Source organism: Polypterus senegalus, chromosome 5 (assembly GCF_016835505.1).
Source record: "Polypterus senegalus isolate Bchr_013 chromosome 5, ASM1683550v1, whole genome shotgun sequence".
Lineage (NCBI taxonomy): Eukaryota > Metazoa > Chordata > Cladistia > Polypteriformes > Polypteridae > Polypterus > Polypterus senegalus.
The window spans coordinates 183,077,372-183,094,876 of NC_053158.1; the positions used below are offsets into that span (position 1 = coordinate 183,077,372).

Consider the following 17,505-nt stretch of genomic DNA (forward strand, 5'->3'; position numbering starts at 1 on the left):
TGGCCAAAGTAATAAGATTGTATGGGGAAGTTCACAGTTGCCAGGTTTTATCAGACTATTATAACACATAAGTGGGACAATGACAATACACTACACATTTTTATATCAATTTCTTGTACAATATGTATGCTTAAAATATGCCTCAGCCCATTCTCCAGCGACACTCATCTACTTTCAAAACACATGCATTATCAGCACATCTCAGTCCCAAGTGGCAGCACAATATTGAATTTTGAATTCTCTTTTCCTGGTGAGGACTATGATGGAAACACAATGGACTGAACAGACCAAGCCACCCTACAGTGTGCAGTTCTTCCTGAGGAGTTCACTGCACCCCTACGTTCTGCCATAGGGTCAGGTATAGCCCATACCCAAAATACCCCAATTGCCTTCTCTGAATTGGCATCTCCTTTTTATAATTTATTTCAAAATTTCAAATTAAACAGTATCTTATGTTGTTTACTTTTTGAAATGTGACAAGTAATGAAATATCAATTCAGGACTTCCAGTGTGTGCATTATTTGAAGATTAAGAGTCTATTCATCAGCTTGTTTTCTTTCTAAGAGTCATAGAGTAAAAATGTTGATTGATCATGTTTCTTTTGAGTATTAAAGGGAGCAAATTCAGAAAATATGACTCATGCTGGGAAAAGGAGTGTGTAAACACTAGGATACAATCTTTATACCCAAACCCAGAAGAAAAACAAATAACCACACAGATCTGAAAACAGACCTCTAAAAAGTCCATCCATCCATCCAGCCATCCATTATCCAACCCGCTATATCCTAACTACAGGGTCACGGGGGTCTGCTGGAGTCAATCCCAGCCAACACAGGGCGCAAGGCAGGAAACAAACCCCGAGCAGGGCGCCAGCCCACCGCATCCTCTAAAAAGTGAAATAAGATAATCATAACAAAAAAAAAAAAAATACACCATTAATATGACAGCCCTAAATTATCACTGCAGCAGCTAATTTTTAAAATTCACATGTTTGTTTATTGGAGATCACCTGTCCGTAGGAGTTTCCATTGATTGAAGTATAAGTGCACTTTATCTGGATGGGCCATCTTGTGTTAAGTCAGTATGGTGACCTTACGTACACAATTAAGGCAAAAGAACATTCTAAGCAACCCTGTGGAAAAATGGCTGCAAACCATAAGTCAGGGGATGGATATGAGAACTCTGAAGGAATTACAAGCTACAGTGGTTAGAGTGGAGAGACGGTGCAGATAAGAGCTGTTCACCCAGGTGCATCACCTTTATGGGAGAGTGACAAAGAGAAAGGTAATGTTAATAAACACACATTGGAGACCTTGGTTCTGTAGTCTTGTGAGACCTAAATAGAGCCTTTTTTAGCCTTCAGTCTAAACAACAAATTATCAACAGACACGCCATCCGCACTGTGAAGCATGGTGCTGGCAACTGTCAGTGGGGATGCTTCTCTGCTGAAGACTTGTGAGGGTAGACAGTAAAATGAATGCAACAAATTACAGGGAAATCTGGGAGGAAACCCTGATCCAGCCTGCAAGGATCCTGCACCTTGAGTGAAGATTTCTTTTCCCAGCAAGAATAAAGCCACAGCTACATAGGAATGGCTTAAATCAGCCATGTTAATTGTGCTAGAGTGGCCAAATTAGAGCCCAGATTTTGAGAATTTGAGGCTGGGCTTCAAAAAGGTTGGTCACTCATGATCACAATGCAAACTGACAGAACTTTGGCGGTTTGTAAAGAAAAAGTATCCAGATGTGCAAATCTGACTTAGAGCGGTGCACACAGACTTGAGGCTGTCATGGCTCACAGTGGTGCATCTGCTGGCTTTCTAAGGGGGTGAAAACTTATGCAATCAAATAGTTGGTGTTTGACATTTGTAATTAACAATGTAACTCAAGCTTTGTAGAGATGTTTTCACTTTGACATGAAAGAGTCTTTCTCTGTTGATCAATGTCAAAAAAGCCTATTTAAATCCAATGTTGTATAACAAAAAAATGTGAAAACCTTCAAGAGGATGAATACTAGACGCGATAGATAAGCCCCCAAACTGCCTATTTCATTTAAAAGACAGTGCAGCGCCATCTTCACTTTCCAGGACCATGAGCCTTGTAATAGCCTGGAAGTGTTGCCATCTCCAAAATGCTCCCGTCTGTTCATCATTTCTTAAGTCAAATATTCTACCGCATTTGCTGACCTGCCAGCTGGCATCGGGCAGGAGCATCAACTGTTGCTGACTTGTCTGCCATTTTGTATGTTTTCTGTACTGTAAGCTTCTCTGCCCCCTTTTCACTAATGGGAAAAATATTGCTCCCTTGCAACACCTGTTCATGCTCACATTGCCCACTTACTCACTACAAAGGCCTTTGTTTTTGTAAACTCTTTTCGTTTAGGAATATGCTATTGACATTCCATATATTGACAACAGCATTCTAATAAGTAAATTTTTAGCATTTTTGGATGAAAAACACAAAACATTTTAAAATGTTTTGGTGCACAAATCCAAATCCGTGATTGTTGTAACATACTCCAAGGTGAATTTCAACCTTATGTTCATCAGGTTCTTTCGTCATAAATGTTTTTTCTTTTTCAGGAAAGTTTCCAGGTGAAGGTGGCATGGTAGCTCCAGGAATGAGCTGTCAGTACACTATCCGCTTTATTCCAGACTGTCTGGCAGACTTTGAGGACTTCATTTTAATTGAAACTCAGGCCCCATTCCCTCTAGTGGTGCCCATTGAAGCCCGGCGCCCACCACCTATATTAACCTGTGAGTTTAGCACCAATGTGATCCTTTTTAGTTTATGTGATATGTGATAGGGAGAGTCAGATGATGTAAAGTAAGTTAATATAAAGTTTTATTTGCCATTTGTATTCAGTATATTGGAGTTTGTATTTGTACAACTGTTCTTAGTCAATAACGGATTAAACTGTATTTAAACTGTAAAAGCAGCACATTAGTCAGTGAACAGGATCCTGCCATAACTATCTCAACTCTCAAGGTGTTCATCGGCATTGTGCTCATTCATAATCTGCATAGAACAAGATATTAATAATGTCATTCGTTCTTTTGGAAGCCTGATTAATTCAATTCAGGGTCATGTATAACCATTGCCTAGTCTGGCAACTTCAGGGTCAAAGCAGGAACCAACAAGATGGTGCCAAGCTCATCCAGGAGTATTCTCATGCATGATGCCAGCACAGCAGCTCATGCTAGAGCCACCAAACCTTCATGAATTTTTTACATGCAATATTCTTAAGATTGAAACCAAAGTCAAACACAAAAGACACCGGGAAATAAAGTGTTTAAGTAATTACCACAGGTGGAGGAACAGAGGAAGAGAATGTGAAGGAGACTAAAGCGGAGGTGGATGGATAAAGTAAAAGAAGATTTGAAGGAAAAGGGCTTGACTGGGAATGAGGTGCAGGACTGAACATCAACCCCACATAGAAGTGGGAAAAGATGAAGAGGAAGAAGTAGAAGAAGAAGAAGAAGAGGCTACTGATCAGATTAATCCAAGATGCAATACAAGTTCATTAAAGGATTAAAGTTGTATAGTAAGTTAGACAAACCCTAAATACTCATACAATTAAAAACAGGATTGTTCACAGAACAGTTTAACGCACTAAGACATCTCTCGCTATCCTGTAGAAAGAACTCTTGATCTATGTAGCTACTGTCTTGTTTGTTATGAAGCAATAGAAAACCCACAAGTCTTCCATAAATGACCAGATTTAGGTGCAGGCATAATGCAGATAATTACAGGATCTGCCAACAAAGTAAAGTGAACCTGGATAATAAAGAATTGTACAACACATGGTATTGTGCAAAAAGAAGAATGAAGATAAACATGTTGTTGTCTGCTTTCCCAACGCCAATCAATTCAAGTATTTAATAGTCAGCACAGTTTCTACACCTTGTGAGACATTATTGTGATTGCAGAAGACATTTACCTTAAACCACAGGCACTGTACAGGAAGGTGAGCATTTTTGGGAGGGTGCGGTTTCTTGGCTCTGCTTAAACCCTTATTTATATGTCACTCATTGTATCACCAAGTTGACCAAACAAAACCTTAACGCAAGAAGAAAATTCTTCTATTAAGCTGGTGCAATATGTCCCAAAGCGCCCAGTATGTACAATTCTGATTGTGCAAGGTTGTAAGTACAGAATCCTGACATGTTCAGTGTATGCACAATAGATTATTTATTAAGGGCTACATTTTTTTTCAGTTACTTAGTGTGCAGACCCGGACACAGACAGGCAGACATTGATGGTTTACAACCCAACACACATTTATTTTCCATATTTACAATAAAAATGAGTCCCGCACACAACCCAGTGCTCCCGCACCAATCACCCTTCAGTCCAGGCTTCTTCCAATGCCTGTTTCTCTGACCGCCTCCTCTCCTCTCCTCCGAGCTCTGTCCTCTTCCACCCAAGTCCAGCTATCGAATGGAGGGAGGCAGCCCCTTTTATATTCACCCGGATGTGCGCCAGGTGCCTCCCGATGAACTTCTGCCGGCACTCCCTGGTGTGGCGGAAGTGCCGGCTGTGCACCCGGAAGCACTCCGGGTGTCCCTGGTCTTCGTTCCCCAGCACTTCCAGGTGTGGCGGAAGTGCTGGGGACCAGGGCTCTCCAGGCATTCAGGCACCCCCCGGCGGTAACCACAGGCCCCTATAGGGTTGAGCTTCCATGCTCCTTTCCCGTGGTCCCCATAGCCACCAGGGCGGTCACCCCCTTGTGGTCCAGAGGAGGTGTAATCCCTCCTTCGGTCCTTCCGGCGTCCCAGCTGGGTACTGCCCCCAGCCGCTCGCCATATTAGCTATTGGTAGATTGATAAAGATCTTATATACAGTGATATACAGAGTGTTACATTGGGACCCTACATCTCAAAGACATGCAGATTGGGTTAATATGTAATTCTAAATTAGTGAACATTTGTGTCTTGTCCAGGTCTTTCAAATTTAGAAAATAAATAATGGAATAAATGCACAATTCCCAATTATCATATCTCTGTTAGTACTTCATAAATCTATGTCACCTTTTCTCCACTTCTTAGTGCCCCGAGTACTGGATTGTGGTCACTGCTTGGTTGGTGGTGTGAAGTTTACAGACTTTCTGTGCAGGAATGAAGGTTTAAGCCCTGGGAGGTTCTGTATTATGTCAAAAAAGCAATGGCCAGCTGCAAACTTTCGGGTAAATATCCTTTTTAGAATTCATAATCTTTCTTCCTTAAAGGATAAGTATGCTATTTTGGTAGGAAGTTACTTCTTCACAATCATGGTATTTATCAATTTCCACAAGAAACTGTGCTTTAAAGTAGAACTTTTTCTTATGAATTTTAAAATATATTTTTGCCTGTTCTTGTGTTTTGAAATGGAGCTACATGGGAGCGGGTTCACATGTGAAAACAAAAGTCTTAAAATATACCATAAATGTAAAAGTTTCAAAAGTTTCTAAGAAAACATGCCTTCTGTATTTTTGAGGCATGCTTCTAACAGCCAAGTAAAGTTCTACAAATTTTTATCGCAGATTGTTGGTACTATTTTTCTTGAGGTAAGGATATGTTTCCTGCTATCTTCTCTGTTCATCTTTAGTTAGAGTTTTACGTTTTGCACAGGTGCACCACCTAGCAGCATTTTTGGCAGTTGTCCTTAATGCTTTTGTAGCTTCATCAACAGTTATGTCTGCCAGTGCTTGTAAAAAATGATGCTGTGCACAAAAGTGTGCCAAGTATCTGATAAAGTGGCAGAGCTGTCAGTACGCCATGAAATCATTTCATCTGCCATCAAATGTATGACGACTGTGCGGAATTCAAAACATATCCCCGGGCCAGTGTACTCTATACATATTTTTATTTCTTTTACTATGTGTATTCTAATATTTTTTTTATATGGGATGCTGACACACATACTAAATAGTGAACAGCGAACCCCAAGGAGTTCACTTCGATGTAAGTTTGGCAAACTCACAGAAATGTTCTTCATCAAATGGGGAAGGAGGAACTGAACTAATTTTGTAATTTGTTTTTTTTACACTGGGCCATGTGGTGGTAGATACATGTAATGCTGGCTCTCCTGAATAGGAGTGCACCAATCTGTCTGAGCCCAGTGGTGGTAGAAGGTTGTAAAATCTTGAATTGAACAGACCAGACATAAATATCGATCATTCTCCAACCCGCTATATCCTAGCACAGGGTCACAGGCGTCTGCTGGAGCCAATCCCAGCCAACACAGGGCGCAAGGCAGAAACAAATCCCCGGGCAGGGTGCCAGCCCACCACAGGACACACACACCCACACACCAAGCACACACTAGGTACAATTTAGGATCACCAATGCACCTAACCTGTATGTCTTTGGACTGTGGGAGGAAACCCACACAGGAAGGACCGAGGAAGCGAACCCTGGTCATCTTCAGACGTAAATATCCTCTGAGGTTAATGGATGTATCAGATGATGTTTTGGATCTTCCTTTGCCCCGATTCCTAAATTGTTCTCCTTTTCTTCAGTCAGTGGCAACACCTGGTTTTGTGGAGAAGCCTCCCTTTGCATTGGGTCCTTTCTTCTTTGAGTTACTGCCAGGCGAGGCCACCCTGCTAGAGGTTAGTGTCACCTTTTGCTTCTGCTTATCTTGTCATGAGCTATCAATGCAAGTTTTATTTGTGAATGTTTGTTAGCTTGACTCTTATCTTAAGTCACTCTTCTTTTATAATTTTACCAAAATTTGAACATGATGTGACAGTCCTATTGTAAACCTGCACGAAGAGGAATGATCTAGGATGATGGTTAGGGAGTCTTGTATTGAAGCGATCCTAAAGGAATCACCAAAGTGCACATAAGGGGCCCAGTCACACAATCGTCATAAGAATATAAGAAAGGGGACACAAAAGCAACAGCTTTTAGGTTTTAATAATTGGGCAAACTTGTCAAACAAGTGACACAAAATACAGGCAATAATTCATTCTGTGGGTTAGGGCAGCCACTATCATATTTATTTATTTATATTTAATCCCTGGTCTCTAACATATAGTGTTAGCTCCACAAATATATCATGTTCAATGCTGGGAACTGTCAACGGAGATGAATGCGTCAGTTAGCTGAGGTGTTCTCAGTGTTCCAGATGTTATCTTCTCCAGTACCGTAGGGGTGTGCAGAGGTTCAAAGTGTAAGGTTACAGAGAGGAGCAATTCCCAAATTCCAGGAATAATCAGATTAGCAGCTGCAATATGCCATCATATCAGGCAAGCAGCAGTTGTGGGGGGTCAAAATGACAGAGTGTGGTAACAATTTTTGTAGCATTACTATAATATTGTTGTTGTACAATAAACCAATCAGTGTCTAACTAGGAATTTTACCACCCCTTTTATAAAAGTCCTTGAAAAACAAACAGCTCTCTTGGCCTTTTTCCTGGCAGAACCCATAAAGTGCTTTTTAATGGATTTTATATAGCACAAGAATGAAAACAATGGCAAGCAATGTATAACAAAGCAGAAAAGCAAGCACTATAACACAGTGTTAATAATAGTAGTAAAATAAGAAGAATACATTAAAAGTAAAAATATATTGTACATGAAAGTATTTTCATAAGCAGGCTATTTAAGTGAGTGCAAAGCTTATTATATATGCAGACCAGAGTGACGCACTGAATGTTATTATTATTATTAATCTTTACTACTGCATACAAACTTCCTCACAGATTACCCACAAAGTAAACTGAAATGTCAATCTTTACCTTCAGCTCCTTGTGTATTAATTTTTCCAAATTTCATTCTTTTCAGCTCCTTCATTTTCTCGCTGCTAACATAGTCTTTTCCTTTCTGGTCCAGGTAGCCTTTCTCCCTCCATCTCCTGAAGCCTTCTCAGAAGTCTTCACCATTGTGTGTGACAACTGTCAAGTAAAAGAGATCACAGTTACAGGTGGGTATTGGAGTTTTGTATGTGATATGTATTGATCTGGCATGATTGAACATTCGTTGAGTGTGATGAGACGGGTTAGCTCCACGTTAGTTGTTTCACCCAGGAGCCCCTTGATCCCAGATCATTGATAGTAATAACTGAGATGAGCCGGGCAAATGAGGACACACACATACAGCAAGGGGTAGGTACAAATAGTGAACAGTGCTTTTATTAAAATCCAACAAATCAAGTGCTCAAAAATGCACTTTAAAATCCCCATAAATAAATAAATAATCCATTAAAATTAGAGCAAATTGAAGGAGGTTAAAATGTCCACATATATGTCCAGATAAAATGAGGTTAAAAATCCACAGCAGGTAAAATCTTTAATAAATAAATGCACAGTCAAAGATGTGTAAGCCCTAGTGCATCCTACTAAGAGCAGACATCTCCCCAGCTTACCCACTATGGATCCTTCAGCATGAGAAGACATCCCGCCAACATGCACGGCCACCCCTCTAATACAGGCTTGGGTTCCTATTGGTTACAGGCACCCAGCAGGGCTCCCAATCCAAGCCTTGCCTTGCTCCATTTGTCTTCCACTGCCTCTCCCCAGACTTACATGGGAGCCTGCTAATGGGATCGGGCCACTCCAGCTCCCATCAACATACAGCCGTGTCTACCCTCTTCAGCCCCCTTCAAGCACCCGTCCTACGCTCCCCCTGGAGCTCTTCTTCCCAGCTGCCTGCCTCCATCCACCTGCACACTGCTTACACGCCTGCCGCCTCCGTCATCCCATCTTTCAACCTCTGTCATCCCTTATTGCTCCCAATTCTTTCTTTCTCTCACCTGTTCCTCCACTTCCCCCTTTGTCCCTTTTAACTCTCCTACCTAATTGGGTGCAGGTGCAACAAACCGCATTGCTCCGAGGCATAACTAAGTTGCCTGTCTGATCTATCCGCTTCTACATGTGTATGTGGCAGGATCGGCCAAGTACCCCAATTAGCCACATTATAAAGCATTTCTGTGCACCCGACTGGAGTCTTGCACTACTTGGGGCACGATTATTTATTTAAAATTATCCCGACTCCACGAACCGCTTATCACACACTTCCCTCCACAAGGTCCCAGTTGCATGGGAAATCTCCAACCATTTTTCACCCCAGTGCAACTGGTGGCCCAGGTCCATGAGTTAGCGCTAAACTGCACTAAAACCAAACTCCATTCTTAAACCAAAACCCAAGTCCCCTTTGTAAAAACAGAACATTAAAAGTATAAAAACCATAAAACCATCAATCATTAAATAAAGTCCATTAAAAAGCTCAAAATTCAAAAATGTCCTTCTCCAGCTTGAGTCCCATGGGTTCTTAAACAGTCTGGCACCTACCCCTTGCTGCATGTGTGTGTCCTCATTTGCCTTACTGTAACCAGCAGGGACCTGAGACTGTATTAGAGGGGTGGCCATGCATGTTGGCGGGATGTCTTCTCGTGCTGAGGGATCCACAGTGAGTAAGCTAGGGAGACAGCTGTTCTTAGTCAGATGCACTAGGGCTTACACATCTTTGACTGTGCATTTATTTGTTAAAGATTTTACCTGCCGTTGATTTTTAACTTCATTTTATGGACATATATGTGACATTTTAACCTCCTTGGATTTGCTCTAATTTTAATGGATTATTTATTTATTTATGAGGATTTTAAACTGGATTTTTGAGCACTTGATTTGTTCGATTTTTAATTAAAGCACTGTTCATTATTTGTAACTACCCCTTGCTGTATGTGTGTGTTCTCATTTGCCCAGCTCATCTCAGTTATGACTATCGACAATCCGGGATCAAGAGGATCCCGGGAGAAACAAGTGAAACCTGGACCATCATACTGAGATGCATATGCTTAGTTTACATTGACTTAATGTCATCCACTCTCACACCCATGTAAGGATCATGGGGTCCATAGTCTATACCGTGCAGTGTCTGGAATGAGGCAGAAAGCATCCCTTAATGCCAGTCTATTGCAGCGCACACTGGGACCAATTTACAGTCACAAATCAATCTAACACTCTGGATTGGACTTGGGGTCCACACTCAGCCCCTAGTTTTCCCTGCCACTTACACCTCGCCCCATTATCAGGGTCTCTGGCTGTGCAACATTAATTAATGCTGTGACTGGTGGAGCAAGAAAAAAGCCAAGAGAAAGTCTGTTTAGAGATATATTTTACTAAACTTGAAATGCCTCTAACAGAAAGAGCTTCTGGGACAGCTTCTGCATCTCATATGCTTTCTCAGTCGCTTTAATTATGATGTTCTCATCACTGCTTTTTCCATTTCATTTTTTAATATCTGACCACTTTTTCTCCACTTCATCCAGGTTCAGGAGAACTAGTTGCATTACAGTTGATCTCTATCACTGGAGGAGAGGACAGCCCCTACCCAGAGGAGATTACTGACCTGTCTGCTAATCACTTTGTCCGCTTTGAGCCTCTTAATCCTCATTCCATTGCGAGAAAAACAGTTGTTATACACAACGCCACGTAAGTGTCTCTTTGTCAGTATCACTCTGTGGGGTTTTTGGATGAAATGCTGTCACCACTCACCTTGAAGGGCAGAAAGGTGGATTGGGAGGTGGCAGGTGAAGGCATGTCACTGTCCTTCAAAAAGTCCCCTGGCATGTTGGTCTGCCAGAAAAATATGAGTCAAGAGATCTATTGAACAAGAATAAAAGTGAAACACTGGCAATGAATGATGAACGGTACACAATCTAGGATTTGGAGCTCTTCACTAATCTCTCCCCACTCTTCACTTGTCATCTTTAGCTGTTGCCGTTCAGCCTGGATTTCATATTTGGTTGACAAGTGGCCACTGTTCTACTATCTTAACATCAGACCCTGTAGTTTGTTGTCTGCAGTGGCTTTATGCAGTAACATTTTACTCTCCACATTTGTGACTCTAGTATTACTAGCACACAAATTGAGGAGACTGGGTTTGAATCAAGACATAGCATGAATAGACACTGCAAAATCTTCTTGCATACTCTTTCTACTTTAAAATGCTCAAAACGCTAAATGTACAAAGTCAGAAGTGTAAAAAGTATAATAATAATAATAATAATAGTAATACAGTATATACTGTCAAAACATGTTTTTTGTGTGGTATATGGGAAGACTGCTTAGGTGTACAGGCCTTTACCATGCACTGTTCAGCACAACAATTCGTCTCAACAGCAATTCTTTCGATCACGTCATCAAGAAATAACTTCTAGTAAGTAAGTGGATCTTGGCTGTCATTGTTCACTTCACTTTTATTCCGTAGTTTATTTACTCCATTTTTCTTGTATATCTTAACCTCCTTAATGTTACATTTTTTCTCAATTAAAAATAAAATGCATTGGGTTTTTTTGGCTTGAAAAATTACATTTTTGTTAAATCTCATCTTTCTACTGTAAAATGTGCAAAACACTAAATGTCAGAAGTGTAAAAAGTATAATAATCTTTATATATAATACGCTACCGTGGCTATTCGTTTGTCTGTCCAGGATATTTAATCGCCTGTACCTCGCAAACCGTTTGACCTATTGGCCTGAAATTTGGTACATATATACTACGTGACGTCTACTATCCGCTTTCAGGGTGATGATTGACCTCCAAGGTTATTCCTCTTTTTATTTTTGTTTTATTTTATTGTAAAATCAATTCTCGGCAGCAGCCAGTAGGGCAGCCGCGTGGCACGTGCGTACGGTTGCCGTTCTCATTGCCTACCACCTTCGCCGTCACTTCCACTACCTCTTCATATCTTAAATCATTCTTGAGGCAGACTGAAGACTTAAGTGCCAGCTTAAGTGAAAAATTAAGGAAAACGTACTAAGTAATTGCAACACAAACACTGACTTAGTCAGTTTTAACGTGAAAAGATGCCGATGAAAGAAGAGGAGAAGTGGGCCGCTAGGGTGGAGAAAAGAAGAGCTGCTCAGAAAAAACAGCAAGCGCATCAACCTCTGAGCAACGAATGGTAAACGTACAGAGAAAGAGGATGAGAACTAGGAATACTCAAGTCAAGTGGATTCACTGCACGTTATAGCGCAGTGCGCTGTTACTGGTAATAATAATAATAATAATACCGTATATACTATCAAAATATGTCTTTTGTGTGGTATATCTTTGAACAGGAAAACTGCGTAGGTGTACGGCCATTTACCCTTCACTGCATAACAATTTGTCTCAACAACAATTCTTTCGATCATGTGTCATCATCAAGAAATAACTTCAGGTAAGTAAGTGAATTTTGGCTGTCAACGTTCACTTTTATTCCTGGCTGTCCCATAAAATCAAAACGAGGTAGTGCTGGTTTATTTGAAGCAGGGTCAACAGAAACCCAAACGCAAGCCTCACTTTTGGATTCATCTGAATTACTTTTGGTTTCACTGTCCGTTTCAATTTCACTGCCTGAAGAAGACACATTCACTTTGTCGTCGCTGCTGATGAAAGGCCCCTCACCATCACTGCTTGTATTACAGTCAGTAGCGTGCAACACCTAGACTGCTGAAAAACGTTTCTTACGAGACACCATTATGAAGCTAGGGGATGATTCATCTACACTGTTGCCCAAGTAGTGATCGGGACTGAAGCTTTTAGCACTGATTTCACAGCCCGAGTATTGCTGGGCTCTAACAATAGGGAGGTTAAAGACTTAATTATGTTAAATGAATTAGCCCAGAGTAATTGTAGCTTGTTGTGACCTGATGTCTTATCCAGAGTTGGTTACTTCATTATGCCAAATGCTTCCATAACCCACAACGCACAACCTTAAAAGGATCTTGCAAAGACATTCAGGTAGAATATTTCAATAATCAGAGAAAGTAGTTAATGGCAGGCAAGTACATTTTCCCACATGTTCACAAGTCATATGCAGGCATTGTCCAAAGAAATTCGTTATCACCTGGATCCTGTCCCTAATCCGGGGACAGTAAACATAACACAAATTACAATTGAAAGTACAAATCAGATTTATGGCCACTTTGTCAAATGCTATTGGAAAGTCTTGAGAAAAGTATCACCCTGACAAAAGGTCTGTGAATGTCAACACCAGAAAGTAGGATGTGGCGTGAATGGAGGTATCTTAGGGAACGCAGTTCTTTACAAAAAGATTGGATAAAGACAAAGAAAAGCTTAGGTGAGAGCAATGGAAGGCCAGGGGCATTAATCTACAGAAAAGGGTGAAAGTCAAAGAAAAAAAAGGCACGTCTTTGCGTTAATGCGACCTGCATTCTATAAGCAGTGAGAAGTAATTAGTAGGCAGTGTGGCCTGGTACCTAAGGCACTGCAACACAAGGTCACAGAACGTCTATATGGATATGCAGATAAGCAAAGGATGTGCATTGATTAATTCTTTCTCTCAGCCCCAGGACCCTGGGTTCAAATCCCGGACTGTATATGAAGAGCTTGAAGATTCTTCCTTTGTTTGTTTCTTCTTCTGCATCCTTAAGAAATTCATGTTAGGCTAAGCCAGTGGTTCTCAATCTGTGGGGCGGGCAGTAACAAAAAGGGGGGGCGCGAAGATGTGGAAAAAAAGAAAACAAGAATCGAAAATATGAAAAATACATCTATTGAAACCAAAACAAATTAACTTAAACTACATTCTGATACTAGAAAAATAAATATAGAGTTAGATAAATGTCGATAAAAGTTAAGTAGGTATAATAAAATATGCATAATTAATTAAGTAGGTATAATAAAATATGCTATGATATATCATGAATTAAAAAAGAACAAATTGGTATTAGTGGGCTCCTTTCAAAAAAACGTTAGGGGGGCACAATTAAAACTGTTATGAAAACTCAGTTCGCAAATACTTAAAGGTTGAGAAACGCTGGGCTAAGCTGTCCAGGTACAGATGAGTGTGCACAGGGCTGTCCTGGGATGGACTGGCATCCCATCTAGGGTGGTTCTAAACCTGACGCACCTTGGATAGCCCCCCCCTACCCATTGCTCCACAATGCTTAAGCTAAATTAATAGGGCTCAGGAAATGGATGAATGCTTTTTTTGAAGGTGTTGCTGTCTATTACTGAGTTACCTGAAATGTAACACCATGAAGTGAAATACTACATGCTTCCTTGTAAGGTTCATTATACAAGATGAACTGCAGAATATCTTTTATCAGTCACTTAGGTTTGTCTGTGCATTCACTTTATGCATTTCCTTCAATTACAACATCTTTTGCCCGTAATCTTCTGTCCTGTGAGTTCACATCACATCTACAGATAAGACATCTTTACCTCCCAGCTCTGCTGAGCTCTGCTGAGCATTAGTATACACACTGTTACAATTTCCACTTTGTCACACCCAACCCACATGATAGTTGCTCATCTGCATACTTCCTGTTGCTAGGCAACATCACTCACACAGCTGTCACATGAGGCTCGTTTTGAGCTCATTTCCTTTGAGTTTTTAAGGATCTTGGAAGTGACAGGAGCTCTGCCATAAGGCGGTTACTGAGTATTTCTGAAGCTTTACTTAATCTTTCCTCCTTCTCTGTTTAGGAAATTTGCATTCACATTTTTTGCTTTGTGTTTTTCCTTGACTGTATTTTTAAATCCTCCTTGTTTCCAAACACACCAACTTTTAAACTCCTTTTGGCAAATTTTCAATACGCTGACTCTTTTGAGAATGACCACGTTTCTGCATTTCTTCAGTTGTCTTCACATTTTATCCTCTTTTTTGGAGCCCTCTTTCAAGATTACACAGATATTTAGGCACGTTGTAGCAAAGCTGTAAAGCAAATAATCCATTTCATAAGTGCATTTGGGGTTATTTTATGGTTTCTACCACATGGAATTTGTTTTTGAAGTCATTTAATATTTTAAATGTGATTAGAAAAAAGTTTTATTTTGTTCTCTTTCTGTTTCTTTGCCAGAATGCAACAGTATGTGTTACTTGACAATGAGCTTCTCATCGCTTATGTCACTGGTTGTAATGAACTAAATATTGCAGCGATCACATTGCACATTATTCTTCAGTGGATAAAACTCATTGAGCTTGAATTTTAGGGTAGTTAGTTGATTTATGAAGTTGGCCTTAATGCTATATGTTGTTCTACAGTTTTTGACTTCGACTTCTGATTCTCATTTAGCTCCTGTGTTTTGGTTGCTTTATCATTTTGGCTGTTTTTCCTGACTGAATATAATTTTTTCTTCATGTTACCTTCTCCTGGTTACATTCTAGTCTTACAATAATATTTTGACAGCAGTTTGTGATAACAGAATTAAATAAAGGTATAAGCTCTGAGCACATGGGCACCACGGGCAGTACACCTGTTGTCATGAATGAGATCAAATGTAACTTTTTTCAAAGGACATGAGATCTATCATGAGATGAAGCTTCCCCTCTATGCATTTCAATAAGAAAAACCTTTTTGGTTAGCTATTTATTCTCTGCTGAAGCCTTTATCAAAAGTATTACAGTAAATTATTAACGTCTTTGTATTTGGGCGGCACGGTGGCGCAGTGGTAGCGCTGCTGCCTCACAGTAAGGAGACCCGGGTTCACTTCCCGGGTCCTCCATGCGTAGAGTTTGCATGTTCTCCCCGTGTCTGTGTGGGTTTTCTCCGGGTGCTCCAGTTTCCTCCCACAGTCCAAAGACATGCAGGTTAGGTGCATTGGCGATCCTAAATTGTCCCTAGTGTGTGCTGTGGGTGTGTGTGCCCAGCGGTGGGCTGGCGCCCTGCCTGGGATTTGTTCCTGCCTTGTGCCCTGTGCTGGCTGGGATTGGCACCGGCAGATCCCGTGACCCTGTGTTAGGATATAGCGGGTTGGAAAATGACTGGGGGCGGCACGGTGGTGCAGTGGTAGCACTGCTGCCTCGCAGTTAGGAGACCAGGGTTCACTTCCCAGGTCCTCCGTGCGTGGAGTTTGCATGTTCTCCCCGTGTTTCCTCCCACAGTCCAAAGACATGCAGATTAGGTGGACTGGCGTTCTAAATTGGCCCTAGTGTGTGTCCTGCGGTGGGTTGACACCCTGCCCGGGATTGGTTCCTGCCTTGTGCCCTGTGTTGGCTGGGATTGGCTCCAGCAGACCCCCGTGACCTTGTGTTCGGATTCAGCGGGTTGGAAAATGGATGGATGGATGGATGAAAATGACTGACTGACTGTCTTTGTATTTCATTTTGCCACAACATCATCTTGATTAGCATTGGGCACAACCATGGTGTAGCTCGGTTGCTTAGTTTAACCCTAGCTATGTAGGGGCTTGTCCTCTGAAGTCACAGTTAATTATGTCATTAATGAAATTATATAAAAAGCTGCCATTGTGATTAATATGCAGTCCAGCTTGTTAGATTTCTAAACTAAATTTTGCACTTTTGAGTTTTTTTTGTTTTTGCCTTGACTTAATCTTGCTTAATCCTCGATCAAGTTTTTTCCTCGTCTCTTTGGTAAGGCGCTTATATTTTTCTTATTTTCATACTTACCTTGCCATGCTGGTTTGTAGTTGTTCACTTCTAGGTCATCAGTGTATCAGTCTTTACATCCTATTGGTGTCAGAACACCGGTTTACACAGGCAAAATTGTGCAGGGCATGGGATGGATATACCAAAATGTTTGTATAACAAGCTAAAAGTCATCACAGCAAACATTAGATAAAAATGGATGATGATACTGTACTAGATTTTCAGTCACAACAATCAGCAAGACATACAGCCTCTCAGCATGAAGTAATATAGTGATGCTTATACAGATGGGATTAAGCTCTGATTCCTAGCAGCTCTGTCCTCTACAGGGTCCAAAAATTAACAGATGAAAGTCACAAAAAAGAGCCTCCAACCTGCCTGATATCTGCAGACTTGAACACTTCAAACTGGCTGCATCTATTAACATAATCCTCTAAAACCAAGAGGCAGGAACATTGGGACATCATGTGCACGTGTCCCTCAAACAGCTGAAAATATACATGTACTGTACATTATATATAAGGGAGAGGTGCATATGTGTGTGTATTTTATGTGTAATTTTAAATTTGTAACGAATCGTCTAGTTCAGGGGTGTCGAACTCCAGGCCTGGAGGGCTGGTGTGGCTGCAGGTTTTCATTCTAACCCTTTTCCTAATCAGGGACAGGTTTTCACTGCTAATTACCTTCTTTTCTCTTCATTTTAATAGCCCATAGTTGTCTGGATTGATTCTTTATTAAATGACAGCCAAACAGAACAACACAAGACCAGCAAATTGGGGCTTGAAACTCCAATTTCACTTCAACAGTTTCTTAATAAGTAGCTGATTCTTGCTGTTAATTAATGCTTTGAGGGCTGAATATTTTTTACAAAAAACAGTTTCTGAAAAGCAATGGTTTTACACAGAAATCAACGTAAAATGTCTGTTGCTGCATGCTGTGGCTGCCAGTTTGAAAAGAATGTGCGGCAGGCTTGCTGCCAGGCTGTCTTCGCGTGGCCGGGAAAGCAGCAGCGGTCACAGTCGCAGTGCATTACAATCTGGTTTCTACCTCTTATCATTGTTAAGTGGCAGTCCTCCCTGGCGAACATTGTCAGTACCACGATTAGCTGGGGACCAATCAGCTGAAGCTGGAACCTCACATTCATTTTCGATCACTTGTATCAAAATCAGAGTCTGACAAGTCATA

General features: G+C 40.9%; 1 protein-coding gene across 3 annotated transcripts in view; it reads left to right on the forward strand.

The window, feature by feature from the left end:
• The window catches only part of dlec1 (DLEC1 cilia and flagella associated protein), a 124,769-nt gene that overhangs the window by 40,265 nt on the left and 66,999 nt on the right, over positions 1-17,505 (forward strand). For all 3 annotated transcript variants that reach the window (XM_039753705.1, XM_039753707.1, XM_039753706.1), the window contains exons 11-15: positions 2,582-2,755; positions 5,048-5,184; positions 6,499-6,591; positions 7,816-7,906; positions 10,253-10,415. In XM_039753705.1, the coding sequence (XP_039609639.1) occupies positions 2,582-2,755; positions 5,048-5,184; positions 6,499-6,591; positions 7,816-7,906; positions 10,253-10,415 (658 nt within the window). The remainder of the gene's footprint in view (positions 1-2,581; positions 2,756-5,047; positions 5,185-6,498; positions 6,592-7,815; positions 7,907-10,252; positions 10,416-17,505) is intronic.